General features: G+C 33.3%; 1 protein-coding gene and 1 long non-coding RNA gene across 4 annotated transcripts in view; one reads left to right on the forward strand and one right to left on the reverse strand.

The window, feature by feature from the left end:
• Positions 1–16,411, reverse strand: part of LOC147386846 (uncharacterized) — a 43,419-nt gene that overhangs the window by 22,561 nt on the left and 4,447 nt on the right. The window contains exons 2-4 of one of the 3 annotated variants that reach the window (XM_086423756.1): positions 12,201–12,527; positions 11,940–12,051; positions 11,477–11,605 (exon numbers count right to left, since the gene is read on the reverse strand). The exons of 1 other annotated variant lie outside the window; for it this stretch is intronic. In XM_086423756.1, coding sequence (XP_086279882.1) covers positions 11,941–12,051; positions 12,201–12,527 — 438 coding nt within the window. In that variant the 3' untranslated portion in view covers positions 11,477–11,605; position 11,940. Of the gene's footprint in view, positions 1–11,476; positions 11,606–11,733; positions 12,052–12,200; positions 12,528–16,411 lie in introns of those variants that run through there. One more of the 3 variants, XM_086423755.1, reaches the window with a different exon arrangement.
• On the forward strand, positions 1,784–3,890 carry LOC147386848 (uncharacterized). Its single transcript, XR_015172279.1, has 3 exons — positions 1,784–2,047; positions 2,586–2,709; positions 3,744–3,890. It is a non-coding gene; the product is annotated as an uncharacterized LOC147386848 (long non-coding RNA).

Below are 16,411 nucleotides of genomic sequence, written 5' to 3' on the forward strand. Positions count from 1 at the left end.
CTCAAATATCATATTGGTTTGAAGCTTGCAAAGAAAGATCGTGTCCTCCCACAAATTGGAGGTAAGGGACAAGCAAACACTTTCCTCACCAAAAATCTTTTGGGAAGCTTCCATTTTATACCTTTCTAGTGAGCTTATTTATCACTTTTCTTACCAAGATATATAGGAAAATCTTTAGAATTCCCACATAGATCAGTTGGAGTTTAAACTCTCACCCATATTTTCTATTTTATGTCGAACTTCAGTTTACATACTTGTACTACAAGAAGTCCGTAATCATGCTATTGTAATTTTTTTCTATGTCTACGTTGCATGTTTTACCTAGTTCACTATGTTGACTTCTTGGATTTAGTTTTTCAATTGCAAATATATTTTGTGAAGAATTTGACACTCCTTGATAAAGGTGCCATTGAATGGTAATATGATTGTGCCCATTCTCTAGCAGTAAATTCTAGTGATACTTCTAACAATGCCTATTGATGAAAATCTATTAATCGTCCACACTTTTCTTATAAATGAGAGGTAAGACCATGTTTTTGGAACATATATCAAGATATGCCTCCTCATAGAATTCTGCCACAGTGCCACAACATTCATAAATCATCCTTGATAACACCTCATCACTCTTTGAAGACAGTAGGAAAGAAATTTCTTAATGTTTATTTGAGTAACTTTGCTAAATTGTGATGGTCAACAGGGCCTAGGTAATTTTCACTATGAAATCTTCCTCCCGCTGGTTTAATTTAAGGATTTAATCCATTTATAAAAAAATTGCAATGTGTAGAACTTTTTCTCTTTGAGAGCAGGAGATGATAGTTTTTAAGAAAAAATGAGGGAATCTGAAGCAAGCTTTAATGTAGAAAGCATGGTGATATGCACCCTCTTCCGCACATGATCTCTTTATTGGCACTTGAAAAATTATGACTAGTCAAAGTCTCTTCTGCAAAAATAATCCTAATGTCATCCACAATATTAGCAAACCTTTAAGGGCCACTGAGAAGTGCATTCCGCTATGTTGAAATCCTAGTATTGGTTATAGTTGGGTATTATTTGATGATATGTTGAGAACTAGATATCATTATATAGTGAAATTGGGAAGGAAGGATTGATCAACTATGAGTATGAATTCTTTTTTCATTGGTTTATAATGAACATTTGAAACTTGTTGAACTTACTTTTACAGGTTAGACTTTAAATGGTAGCAAGATTAATATTTGGATGTCAATTATGGGGAAAAAAAAATTTGACACCTATTTTAAAGAATAGGGAGATGTGGGGAATAGCACTACCTATTGCAGAATAATATTCTAGAATAGGCTCATGGAGAAAAAGAAAATACAAGAAACAAACAGATGCTAACTTGGCTTCATGCCAGAGAGAACAACTAGAAAGATACAATTGAATATTACATGGATTATTTCAGAACCTTTGAATATTGATATTTTATGATATAGCTTCACAAAATAGCTTTTGTTTGTTTTTATTTTTAACTAAATTTGGAACGAAAAATTTAATTGTATTTGAACTTGTCTTGTCCGGAATTTTTGCTATATTTGATATTATCAACTAGGTTTGTAGTAGTGTGAGTTATGGGTGAGGTGCTTTAGGTCTAGTAGTGTGTAATTGATAATCTTATGTTAAGGAAAGAAGATTCTAGCTGCTTATAATCTTGATTTTGGGTTCCCTAGTTGCCTCCAATATGACTATGTTAGTGACAAACATCATTAGTATTTTCCTGTCATCCTCTTTTGAAACATATGAATTCCAAGGTATTATTATAACACTGTTTTTAGAATACAACTCATCATTTATCTTAAATGGTTCTAGCTGATTCTACTTCAGGGCACTTTCTTAGGAAACAAAACTCCTCCTAAACTGTTGTAACACCTAATAGTGCCCTGTTAGTAAATCTGAGCTGTTTAATACTTTTATTTTCAGTAACATTATTTGGCTTGGAGATTTAAAGTATCGGCTTTCATCCCGTTGTGGAAACACACACGAGCTTCTGAAGAAGCACGATTGACAAGCGCTTCTAGAGAAAGACCAAGTAAGAGATCTCTCTTGAGCAACCACCATTTGATACAGTAGACAACAAAACTATAATATTTCACACAATGAATTTGAAGGCCCAAATTTGTTGTTTTCATTACTAGGAAAATTTTATTGTGATATTCCTTGAAATGCCCTATTAGACATTCTTTTGACCCACCAACAAGTAGAGCACTTCTAAACTATTCCTTGTTGTAAGTAATTATAAACAAATTTTTGTTGCTTAATTAATGATATATAGACATTAGATATGAGTATCCCAAAAATATATAATTAAATTACGATTTATGAATAAATTAATAAAAGTCTTGAGGATTTTTTGGGAACTAGTACTTGTCTCTAAGAAATCTTTGTTTTTCCTATCATCTCAATCTTGTGTTTGATGGAGAGCCTCAAACCTCGGTTGAGGTTAGGGAAATCTCATGGTACCTATTATTATTCTCTTTTCTTTTGCTTTTCTGCAAGTTTCATATGCTTTTAATGAGTTTGTTCAAGGTTTTAACTAGAATGTTAAATTAATTAGCATTTCCGAATAGAGCGGAGAACGGGTTGCATATTTGAAGGTTGAAAAGAAGGAAGGATATATTTCACTCTTACCTACAAATACCTTGCTAACTCCGACCATTATGTCGTTCAAAACTCCAAATCTACTCCAGCCTGGTAAAGTTCCTTCTCTTTTCCAATAATTTCCAATTTATTAATTACCTCATATAATGCCTAGTGTAATTATAATATGCTGACCATGGAGTATAATATCCTCCTTACGCATTGTTCATGTTAGAACGATAGTCCCACATTGCCTGTGGGAGCCCAATGCATGGATCCGTAGAGAGAATGAGTTTTTCACGTAAGATAATATAGAGTCATGGAGTTGTATATCACTTGTGTATTTCTCACTCGCTTACATCTTTGCTTATCTGATGTACAAAGTCTCCTAGTTTTGTTGTTTATGCACACATGTCGATTATGAGAATTGACGATTATTCAGTTTAATTCTTTGGATCGCATATTCATCCTTGCATTAGGTAGTAGCTCTGTCGGACCAGACACACTGCTGCCCTTGACACTTCTTGATTGTGTTTGTTTTCTTATGATGTGGAGATACTTTTTCTCACCCGTAAAAAGAATCTGTTGCCTACTCTATTTACAACTTTTGGTGCTTGGCTTGAATTAGATTAGACATGCTGGTTTGACAATCTTACCCATAAATGAACACTTAAAATAGTTCAATTTCTACTTTTTGATGACTCTCACACTCCTAACATAGATCCATTGTAGCATTTTAGGCCACTCCCAACATAAAACCATGTTCTAGCACTTTCAGTAACTAAATTTTAAATCAACTACTATTGGCATCTGCTTTGTGTATTTTCTAAGTATTGAGCAATGAACATTGGCTGTGGCATATCAAAATAACTGGTTCTTATGGTGGTGGGTTTTGGTTGCTTATAGCCGTTTTTCATTAGTGGAGGACTGCTCAATTACAATTAACCAAGTTAGCCTAGAATTGGTTTTCTATCGACTTGTTTTTTGATTTGCTATTAATAGTCATAAATATATAGTTTTTGAAGATCTTAATAGTATTTTGCCTTTATATAATATTTCTTGTTTTTTAACATTTGTGAATAAAGTCTAGTTATGTTCCTCTATTACTTTTGGTTGATATCTCGATGTACCAAACCTTTTTTGTGTAGGTACGAGAGTGCCATTAGGATTTCCTTGGGAACAGTGGTAATGTAGGGAAAATCCAAACCTTGAGGAAAATAAGAGGACATGAAAGAACGGAGAGAGCCAGAAGAGATGAAAGGCATCACGACCATTTGCTTCTAATTGTATTTTATTTCTAAATAATTATGTGACGTAATTTCATTTGTAAGTGTCCAATTGCTTCAATTAAAGCTTGTTTAGTAATGTAATTTCAATATATAATATAAATTTTGAGTTGTTTAGTTTAATTTGGAGCTTGTTTTATGATTTTTGTTTTATTTTTTATTTTTCTGATTTTTTTATTACTATTTCATTTATTGTGATTGGTGAATTAGAGGACCATCTTATTGTTTGTTAAACCTCCATATTCGATGGCCATACTCTATGGAATTTTTGTTTTTGTTTTTTTGAAGCTCATTCTCTAATAATTTGATAGTTCAGGGTCGTAAAAAAAATTCTACAAGAAAATATTTGATGGGGTGGTCCGTCAAATTTCTCAAAATTTGACAGGTCAAGACCGTCAAATATGGGCATTTTTCTTATAGTGAGATATGTGTACCCAAGACCCATTTCTTTCATGGAACAAAATGTCTGAAGGAAATATAAGAATTATGTGTAGGCTTGATAGAGCCTTGGTGAATTGTGAATGGATGCAGAGTTGGCCGAACTTAAAATTAAATTATCTTCCAACCAGAAATTCAGACCATTCTCCTATTTTGTTCAATTTGGAGAAGCCGAATTTGATGGCGAAATGGATCTTCAGATTTTTTTAATATTTGGATTGGGCAACCGGGTTTTAAAGAAATTTCTAAAGAGGCATGGAGGATTCAGATTGATGGTAACCCTTCTTACATTCGTGCTTGTATGCTTCATAATGTAAAATCTGCTATCAAGGTTTGGAACAAGAACATATTTGGTAATAGTGGGAGGCTCAGAAGAAATTGGAGACTGTCCAAAATAGTCTCTAGATGGATCCTATGAATGATTTGCTTGTCAGATAAGAAAGAATTGTGGTGAAGGTTGAATAAAGAAATGCTGATTGAGGAATCTATGGTCAAACAAAAATCAAGAATCCAATGGTTGAAAGAAGGAGATCGTAATACAGGATTCTTCCATGCTACAGTAGCTTCCAATATAGCCCATAATGGTATTTATGAAATCTTGGATGATTCACATATGATTCTTAAAGGCGAAAGTGATATTGAAAAATTTGTAGTGGAGTTCTTTAATAAGGTATTTTCGTCTTCCTCTTTTGCTCCCTGCTTGGTAATTCCTTTTAAAAATAAGTTATCGAGTTCCCAATCTTCATTTTTATCGAATCTTATTTCCAAGAAGGAGATAAGAAAGGTGATTTTTGAGTCCCTTTGTAATAAATCCCTAGGTCCGGATGGTTTTGGAGTCGAGTTCTTCATTTCTTTTTTGGTATTTAGTGGAATTAGATGTTTGAAAAGCAATTAAATTTTTTTCTCTCATGGGAAAATGTTACGGGAAATCAACTCAACTCTTATAGTATCAATTCTTAAGGAACCTAATGCTAAAAACCTAGACAAATTCAGGCCCATTTCTTTGAGTAATTTTAGTTATAAAGTTATCATGAAAATTATGTCTAACCGTTTAGCTTTATGCCTCCCTTCGATTATTAGTGAAAATCAATCTATTTTCATTAAGGATCAAAGTATTTTGGATAATATTTTGTTAGCCTATGAAATTGTTAGAAAATCCCATCTTCATTCTAGCAGCCAATTTTTTTCTATTAAGGTGGATCTTAAGAAAGCTTATAACAAATTTCGTTGGGATTTTTTTTATTAAATATCCTTGTTCAGTTAGGTTATGACCTTACTTGGATCAGATGGATTAAGGAACGTATTATCACTCCTAAACCTTAGTTAAAATTCCATTCAACTTATGCCCTTCCTTTGGATCAAATCTTAGAGAAGATTGTCTCTCCTCTCTCCACACCTTGAAAGTCTTCTCAATTCTCATGAGAGTCTAACTTAGGTGAACCACTTCAACCCTCCTAAACTTCTAACTTGATCCCTCTCCAACCATCAAACTTCACCTTGCATACGCACTAGTACATTCATGGAGCAAGGAGCAAAAGAAGATGATAGTAGGAGTAATCACAAGGAGTCGACTAACTTTAGAGCTTGATTGGAAGATCCAACCGTCAAGACGTACTTGTGAGCCAAGGACTCGAAGAAGTCAAGATCTCCGTAGGCAAACCTTATAGAGTTGAGTGAGTCTTTGATTTTATTTTTTTTAATTTTAAAAACATATTTATGTGGTAACTTGGTTTATCCTACAAAAACCAAGCTCTTGTTAGAATCGAGGATTCTTAATAAGAGTAGATGTTCATGAATTTTCGAGGAACAAAATTCATAAATTTCGAAAAGATGCATTCTCTCGATCTTAAAGTTTTAGAATTTAACCTAGGTATAAAAATTCTATGTATAAGGTTCGAGGTGAACCATAAACCTCTTTGATAGTGAACACCAAATTCCTAAGTAGGAACTTTGGGAGTGGATGTAGGCATGTTGGCGAATCACTATAAAATGCTTTTCTCGTGTTTGTAAAAATGCCTCTATCAATTTATACTAAGATGAATGCATGTTATGAATGAACACTATGCTATGTGTATCATGCCATGAATGTTTAGATTTTAAGTGAACTTCAATTGTATTGCAAACTAGAGATTAGTTGTGAGAATGGATGTAAGCATATTATCGATTCATTAGATATCTTATGTCTCGTGCATGTTTTCATAATTTCGCAATTTACACTTGAATGTTTTGAATGTCATGAGATGTCATGAATGTCGAATAGATAAATTGTATATGAATATGTCATTGAATAACATGGTTAAATGAATGTTTAAATTTCAAGTATATTTTCATTAAATGCAAATTAGAGACATGAGTGCAAAATCGAAACTAGGTGAATGACTTAGAAGACATAGTTCAATTATCAATCTAAGTTAAAATTATATAAATTGAAAGAAATTTTAATTATCCTATTCACCCACCTCTAGGACTAAATATGGTACGAAGCACGTATTTTCATCATCTTCAACAGAAGTGCACTCAATAGTGAACTATTACGTATTCTTTCTAGGATGGTTGCTTTTAGGTAAACCACTTTGTTGTCTCTGTACTCCTACTACTTTTATCATAGAGTGGTCATTTAAGGGCTTTAGCTTCTAATCTAAGTTGTTTCTTTCTCAATGGTGCGGGCTTTAGCTTCTGATCTAAGTTGTTTCTTTATTGACAGTGTGGATGATAGCTTGTGAAAACTAGCAGTTGCGGAGTTATTAAAAAGGAACCCACTAGCATCTAGCGTGAGTGGAACATTCACCGCCACAACACCAAATCCCAACGAGTCCTTTCAGGGCTAGAGGAAAGTGATAACCAGCAAGAAGATATCCAAGAGCATATGGCCGATTTGGGGCCTCATGCTACACACAAAGAACAAGGTACTGAAGACGACAACGATTATGCTATTGCCTAAACCAAAGGCCATGAGTTCATAACTCGAGAAAAGTCTACGTCATGGTCCAGAAAGAATAGAAGAGAAGATGACTTTTTCTTAAGGGGGCGACAATGGATCAATTGGCTCAGGTCGCTACTTTCATGACCATAAATAATGAGACAACAATATGATGGTGAGTAATCTCCATGACACCACTATACCAATCAACTAAATGATTCAATGGCAAGTCAATGTATACATAACGTATATAAAAATTTAATATGGATCACAGAGTAATAATATATATATATATATGGGAAATGTTCAGCAACAAACATTTTGACAAACATTTTGGCAAAACATTTTTCAAAACATGGGTTAGAGGTTTTGGAATGGGCTGATTTTTGGTGAGGATGATCTCTATGGTGAGGAGATCATCATCACCAAAAATCAGCTCATTCCAAAACTTCTAACCCCATCAAAAATGATTTACAAAAAATGGACCGTCCACGATTTTTCAACTTGTAAACTGGGGCTAGAAGTTTTGGAATGGGCTGATTTTTGGTGAGGATGATCTCCTCACCGTAGAGATCATCCTCACCAAAACTCAGCCCATTCCAAAACCTCTAACCCATGTTTTGAAAAATGTTTTGCCAAAATGTTTGTTAGTGAACGGCACCATATATATATATATACAGAGAGAGAGAGAGAGAGAGAGAGAGAGAGAGAGAGAGAGAGAGAGAGAGAGAGACCTACATAAGAACCAGTGGGGGCTATAGTTCCACTCAACATTTTGAAAAAAATCAAAATCAATTATTTAGCCCTACACGTTGATCTATATTTGTAATACCCTTATGATTTTTTAAACTCACTATATGCATAGCCCCTCTCGCACTGAACTCTAAAAAGGATTAGAGAAAAATTTTCTAGTAAGATTTCAGCTCTTACTTTGGGCCGTTGAGCTCAATTGGATTATCAAAATGGCAATTCAACACCACAACCCTCTAGATTTCATGGAAAAACTCAACTCCAACAAAAACAATTTATTTTTGGACATAATCCAAGGTTTCGAAATTAGTTGGCTACTGAAATCCCAACAAAATCCCAAACTTAACATTAAAATTCAATGGTGAAAAATAAGATTTTTCGAAGAAAAAAATATTCAAACTTCATAAACTTTTGACCTCTACATCCCTCTAACATCGGATCAAGTTTTTGGATGCCACAAGGTGAGCTCAACGGCCCTTCGTAAGATTTGAAATCTTACAAAGTTAGTGAAGCTTGACTTAAAAAATTACTAGACAAATTCACTAGGGGTGCAAATGGTTCAGATTTTGACAAAATTGGAACCGAACCAAACATGATTGGTTCTACAAATTTAAAACCAAACCAATCCAAACCAAACTTGGATCGGTTCGGTTTGGATCGGTTCTCCGTTTCCATACTTTCAAAATAGAAAAAACTAGTATTTTTTCTTTCAAAGAGGAACCTTTGGATCGAAACATAAATAATGCCTATTTTTAAAATGAAAATGATTTTATGATTAAATTTTAACTGCAATCCATATAAATTGAAAATTAGAGGAAGCTCAATGAGACTAAAAAAAATTACAATTTTAAAATTGGTATTTTTAATGGATTAGTGAGGAAACTAATCTGCAAATGATAAATTAATGAATCCAAGTCTAGGTTCGTATAGTATATTTCATCTAACAAAATGGCATAAAAAACAAGGAATCAAATTCTTTGAGAAAGTTTCTCCATAAATGGGTAAATCCATTTGAGAGTTGAGAGAGAGATTTGTATACATTTTTTTAAAGTTTTTATTAGAAAAATATAGAGGAGATGGAGTTAATGACTTTGATGAGTTTTCTCTTCGTAACATACTAACACAGTTAGAGAGAGAGAGAGAGAGAGAGAGAGAGAGAGAGAGAGAGAGAGAGAGAGAGAGAGAGATGGGTTACCTCTTCATTTTCTTACGAGGTGGCGAGTGGCGAGGTGAGGGAGATAAACGGTGGTTAGGTTTTCTTCAAACTTGAAGAAGAGAGAAATGGAGAATAGAAGAACAAAACTAAAAAAAGATTTTATTTTTAGATAAATATATATATTATAATAGATACTTCGGATTGATTTGGTTCTATTATACCCCTAATCCGGAACCGAATCAAATCAATCGGACTTTTTTTTTACAATCCGCAATCAAACCAAACCATGCTCAATCCAAACCAATCCAATCCAAAAGGCTTCAGATTGGTCCGGTTCTCGGATTTACCCAATCCAATGTGCACCCCTAAACTTCACTGTGGCATTTTTGTTACACAAAACTCTCTTGGAATTCTAACAATTCCAAGGGAACCTTACTTTATCATGTTTATTACCCAACAAATCTTAGTGTTGGACTCACATTCTTTATAAAAATAAAATACCTATAATACCCTCAATCTTTAAATCAAATACATGTTATATCCTCTCTTGTCTCAACATCAATTGTCTCTCTCAAAATCCTTATTAGCCCACATACATATTATATCCTCTATCATCTCAAGTCTCGACTCGGGAGATTAAAAATAATGGAAAGAGAGAGAGAGAGTGACATAGATCGACTTTGAGTCTCTCAGAGAATAAATAAAGGGATGTGTTATTACCACACCATTAATTATGACTTCACTCCAAGCATTCCGGTTTTTGGTAGAAGTTCTGGAGAAATTCTATTACAATCCCAACTTTTACTTATCACAAGCCAATTACTTCAAATTATTTATCACCACTTCTTGACAAAAAAAATTAACATGGCATTCAAAATAGGAATTAACATTATGACATTGCCACCATCAACTATAACTCGTCATAAAGAACAAGTTTACCTCAATGAGGATCGTTTGCTCTAACATCTTGATTTTGATATCTTTTAACGTTCTTTCCTAAAGTAGGAGGATGAGATTCTCACCATATCAATTTTTATATTTTAAATTTAGATGGGGTGTAGAAAGTATAAGTTAGGGTGGCAATAAAAGTTCTCATTATATATAATCCCGTGTGTTTTGAAATTCAAAGTTCAAATTGATACCATAATCTTTCTTTGGTCTTCCATGAAATATTGACATAAAATGATGGAAATACCCTTATCTTCAATATTAGCCAATAAGTTTTGATTTTTCCTTAAAAACACATCATCTCAAGTTCTAAGATAAAAAAGAAAATTAGGCTTATTTTTTGAGCCTAAGGATTCAAAGACAAGCATAAGAGGTTTACTTTTCAACAAATGACAGTTGAGATAAAAGGAAAATAACTAAATTTTCCATAGATGACTATATATTATCTATTTAGGGACTAGTATAATTTGTTTTCGGAGATATATTTTTCTTGCAATCCTTGATATGATCCCAGTCATCCATTTGATGGAAAGTCTGGGTGGTGACTAGTGTTTTCCATTAGGCTTGGTTAGTTATTGTAGAGTTCTAAAAATTGGGTTTGGGAGGAAATCAAGGGTTTTTTTCCTTGATATTTAAAATGAGGGTGTTTTAGTCATTTTCTTACATGAAAAAAGATATTCCAATTACGTTTAACAATTTGAAAACACAATGAGATATCTCTAATTTTCATCAAAATCTAAAAGGATATCTCAATATTACCCTTGTAGCTCCTTGGGTCCAAGGCTCCTTGGTATGTTTCAAGTTTTCTTTTCCTTCCTTAAAAGCATTCAAAATGGGGTTTTTTTTATTTATTTTTCTTTTATTTTTTTATTTTATTTTATTTATTTTATTTTTTTTAAAAAGTTGTCTAGTTATAATAAACTAGAGTTTTGTCTTTTGAATTTAAGGGGTAAAAGTGGAAAGACAAAAATTGGGAGTCTTGTCTAAAAATGAGGGGAGATTGGAGGGATATTATTGGAAAAGAGAGAAAAGGCAAATGCAATATGTAAAGTTGAAGGGTATCATTAGAAAGGGGTAGAAGAGAAAAGACAATAAAATTAGAGATATTCTTGAAAAGAGAATAAGAGAAAAGGAAATAAAATTAAAAATTGTCCTTAAGATACATTTCTTATTAGAATAAAGAGTAAGATAGGGGGACAACAGTCCTCTTCATTTTTATAGCTATGTGGTCATATAACATTCCTAAATGAATAATACCCATAACAAGTAAATAAAACTCAACCTAGGATTTTGAGACCTATTATTTAAATAATTTTATTTCTGAAATATATATATATATATATATATTTTTGGATATACATGTTAATCTTTTCAATTGTATTTCATGAGAGTCTTTGCAATCTCCTTCAATCCATGTCATCCTTCCACGTTCCTATTTTATTATCATCACCACAAAGAATAGTCGTAGGCATCTTCTCTTGGCATCATGTATAGCCAATTGAAGATTTTGACCTGTCAAATAATAGTGATGACGTCATATACCAGAGACTTATGATGAAGGTGAGCACCATCATTCAACTTCATGAATGTTTTTGGGAACATACCAATAAGAAATTAATGAACCATCATAATCTGCTACCACATTGGCCTCAATGAATTTAGGTTAAGTTACTTAACAAAATACCACCAACGAATGCTAATTAATTGAATAATCATACATAAATAAAGTCCCAAAAAGTTACTCGATAAAATAAAATAAGGTATTTATATGTTGGTTATTGTTTGAAAATGGATTCAAGCCTTTATTCAACACCACCACACATGAAAAATCAAAGGATCACTCCACCTTAGTACTTGGGTTTCTTGTGAGGGTTGCTCACATTGGCTTCTGTAGTCCTCATCTTCATGATTCTTTTCTCTTCCTTCTTGTACCGAATCCCACAAGCATTGCATAGAGTCTAAAATTCAAGAACCAAAAAATAAAAAAAGGTTAAAAAGATATGCTAAGAATAAACTAGCAAGAAATTAAACCAAATAGTTTTACTAAATAGATAAAAATAAGGAAAATTGTAATCTCAATGTAATTTTTTTTGCAAGAATCTTATACCTTTGGACCATTAGGGCCGGTACGCCATAACGGAGTTGTGGTTGTCTTACACACATAGCAATTATGGATGGAATCAGTGGGAGGCTCTGGTTCAGCTCTCCTCTGAATGATGTTGTTTACCGGGACATTGTTTTGTGGTTTATAGAAACCTAGATATTGTCCATAGTTGTTACAAGGGTAGGAACTACTGGGAAATGCCATTGAGAGACCTCCATTGAATCCAAAACCACCCATGTTGTTGTCAGGGTTCATCATCCTTGTAATACAAGGAAATCTAGTACTATAAGCAACATCTGTTCCATGTACCACTCCATAAATGTTCACCATCTGTTAGAGAAAAATCAAACAATAAAGGTGTCAACTTGCTACGTTGGTAAGGATTGAGTAGTTGATGATACCTAGACATAGTTTTTAAATTCGCCTTCCCGTATAACTACAAATTGCTAATCTGTGTAGGTGCCACTGAGTTAAGAGGTAAAGGCTTGAGGAGAGTTGATCCCATGACCTAGGTTCAAATCCCGTTGAACCCATCTTCAATAAAAATTTGTAAAACCTTCCAAAAAAAATGCAAATTTGTTTGCTTAAATAAAAAGAACAACAATCAAATATGGTATCCCATTCCAATCTATAGGAAGTTAGGAGCTGAGTCCACGTTGTACAGTTTAATTGGATATTAAGACATATTGGCTGCTAACCAACACATCGGACTGCTGAGTTGTTCTCTTTGGTTAGCAGCTAGCCCGATGTGTTTTAAACTCCAATTAAATTTGGCCAGGTAGGCATCATTCTATCCATAGGAATGAGACACCTTACTGTATCGCAACTCATATAAAAAGTAGTTTAGACAGGTTTGAAACATATTTCTTTAAGCTAAATTAATATTATTGTTCCAACCCATCCATTGGCTCCCTAATATTAGAAAATGAAGTGTAAGCTAAGAGGTATGCCCGATCCTCTCATTTTTTTACTAAGCAAGCAAGGGATAATCACCATGTGAAAACTGAAAATTTTGACACAAGAATTTGACGGGCAAAGCCCACAAATTTTAGAAACTGAATTTTGACAGTCCATGGCTGTTGAAATTTTGATATCCCCCAATTCGACGGCTTAGAGCCATCAAATTTCTGCCATCCTCCATTAATTTGACAGTTTATGTCCGTTGGAAAAATTTTTTGACAATGAAATTTTGATGCCTTGGTCCGTCGAATTTTATGAAATTCGATGGCCTTGGGCTGCCATACATAAGTTTTTTTTTTCACATTGGTGTGAACCCGATTACAAAACTCTCAAAGATGGGAGACTGATTAGATCTCCACTAAAAGTTTTCCTAGCAATGAGAGGGAGATTTACAGAAGAATAAATAATAGAAGAAGTAGAATTCAAAGAGGCAAAATTAGCCAAGGCATCAGTAACACTGTTTCGTTCCCTAAAGACATGATGAATTTCCCATTGGAAAGGCTAAAGAAGCTGCCTTATTTCATACCATAAGTAGTCGAAAACCCATGGAACTTTTAGACCTTTGAAGATGTCAACAATGAATTTCAAATGTGATGATTATCAGTCTTTTACCCATCAGGGGCATCAGGAGAAGACGATAAAATAATGCTTTAAGCTCTGCAAAGTAATTTGTTCAAACTCTAATGAAAACACTACAAGAAATCACCATTTCTAATATTTTCGTTGTTAGTGCATAAAGTAGGGATACTTTGGTACAATTAATGTTTTTTCAAAATATCCTTTGCATTAAATGCTTATGTAATAAACATGGTTTTAAATCTCAGTTTGATGTCTCATCTTGTAAATGGATGAGAATGAGTTATCTCAGACAAATAATTATATCCAATAGCATATATACAATTAATAAAGAGGAGGGGGGTTCCCTTCAACCCCAGCTTACCGATAAAAAAAAGTTATCTTGGACAAGTCTTCTTATTATCTCAGACGAGAAAATGTGAAGCTTGAGACACAATGCAAATTTGTTTCATTAGTGAATGATACTAAGATGGCTCAGGTGAGTCTTCTCAGTCTCGGACAAGATTTGAAACCATAATAAAAAATGCAATATTTTATAAATATAACATTTGTGTTGTTGATATTTACATAAATTTCATTCTATTGAAAGACAAAAATAATTGTACAAAGAATCAAAGTATCCATCTTCATGCACTATAAGACAAAATGCTAAATGTTATTTTCGTCCAAAATAAGCTCTTGAAGATGCTAGCATTTAAATGAACCACTGAACATTAGCATTCCATATATATAGCTAGAGATTGTGTTTTCTAACAAGTGCATGTTGTTTAAGTCAATAAATGAAAATAACAAAAGTCGCACGTTAATAACTTTGTAAAGTATTGGTATGTTGATGGAGATAGGGTGTATGCATTATAATAATGTGCATGAGATACACTACATCAATGCTACGATGAATCTCATAACATATCTTGCAAATCTTAGATTTGCATCAATTAGGTTCAATTAGAATTAATTAGGCATATTATATTGGATCGATTGATTATATTTCCATATTCATGGATATTGTGAATCTATATAAACCATATGGGATATGTAATCACCATCCACAAATTCTCAATAAAATCAAGAATTCTACATGGTATCAAAGCTCAAGCTCCATTGAACACACATCGATCCTGGTGCACTGTTCTTCGGTGATGGCACCACCGCCATCGCTGGACATAAATCCTCTTTTTTTTCACCTTATTATTATTATAGCTTTCTTCAATAAAACCAAACTTCCTTCTACATCTCTAAAAATCTCTCATGTCTACACATTTATCTCTTACAATCCTTTTTTTCTTTATAAAAAATCTCTCTAATGAGAGTTCTTTAATTTAAATCACACAATCCTAATTTCTTTGCTTATTGGAAGGATCATGACAGACCTAGTCTCATAAGCCACTTGCTCCGATAGACTCAAAAAATAAAAAGAAAAAAGAACGGGATACGATTGTGATGGACTTCACAAACATGCAAAGATCACCATGAAACACGTGACGATCTAATAACATGTGACTTAATGAGTTCAAGAGAAATTACTTAGAGAAGTCAATTGCATATTCCTTCTCCAAAGGGCCATGCAATTGTGAGAGGAGTTAGAGAACTGGATGCAACATATTATGATACATGAGATACATCGTATTATTAACAATGTATCTCATCTCAAAAGGAATGTACATAGTGTTGGAGAATAATATATATAGCAATATCAATTAAGTTATTCTACATTAAGAAGTGCTAATAAATTAAAATATTTATGTTAGATCTTGGTTGATGTAATCCCAATAAATATCCTATTAGGGTTTACGTAATATTTATCTAAGATTTGTCAATAAAATTAATTTTCCACATGTTATTAGAGCTCAACTCCACTTAGCACATCGCTTGTGGTGCCCCGTTCTTCGGTGATGGCGTCACCATCATTGTCGAACCTAAGTCATTTTTTAGTATTTAGTTTTTTTTTTTCCAGTAAATATCCCACCTTTGTCTATGTTTCTATAAACCTCCTTGCTTTATAAGTTAATGCCTCATGATCTCAATTTTTTATTATCTAAAATCTCTTCAATGAGAGTTCTTGTATTTAAATCATGATTGTGGTAGAGATCATGACAGACCTGATCTAGTGGATCACTGACTTTGACAGACTAAAAAATGAGCAGGATGCAACAGTGTAGACGTCACAGATAGGCGGGTATCCACCATTAAGCATGATCGAATGTTTGTGGCCATCCCTCATTAAGTTCTTCATGAGATCAAGGGCTAATATTTTATGCAATCAATTGCATAGTCTTTTTCTAAAGGATAGTCAAAAAAGCGAGAGGGTTATAGATATAAGGTGCATGCATTATAATAATATGCATGAGCTACAATATATCAATGCTTGGGGTGCAACTTGGTCTCATTCAAACCGAGAACAGAACCAAATCGATAGCTTTGGGGTGGTTTGGTTCGGTTTAGAACAAGTCGTGGTTCAGTTTCGGGTTATGAAAATAGAGAACTGATCAGTTTGGTTCGGTTCTCGGATCACGCTTGTATAGAACCGAACCAAACCCTTATGCAATGAAAATATATATGTATATAATAATTATTATGAATTATTTAAGGTGTCAGGATATATATTAGTTATCTTTTATGGATAAATTAATGAATTTTTATAGATAGATTAATGATTTATTGTAAGAAATTTTATGTTT

Source organism: Akebia trifoliata, chromosome 14, assembly GCF_017979445.1.
Source record: "Akebia trifoliata isolate Shusen 1 chromosome 14, ASM1797944v1, whole genome shotgun sequence".
Lineage (NCBI taxonomy): Eukaryota > Viridiplantae > Streptophyta > Magnoliopsida > Ranunculales > Lardizabalaceae > Akebia > Akebia trifoliata.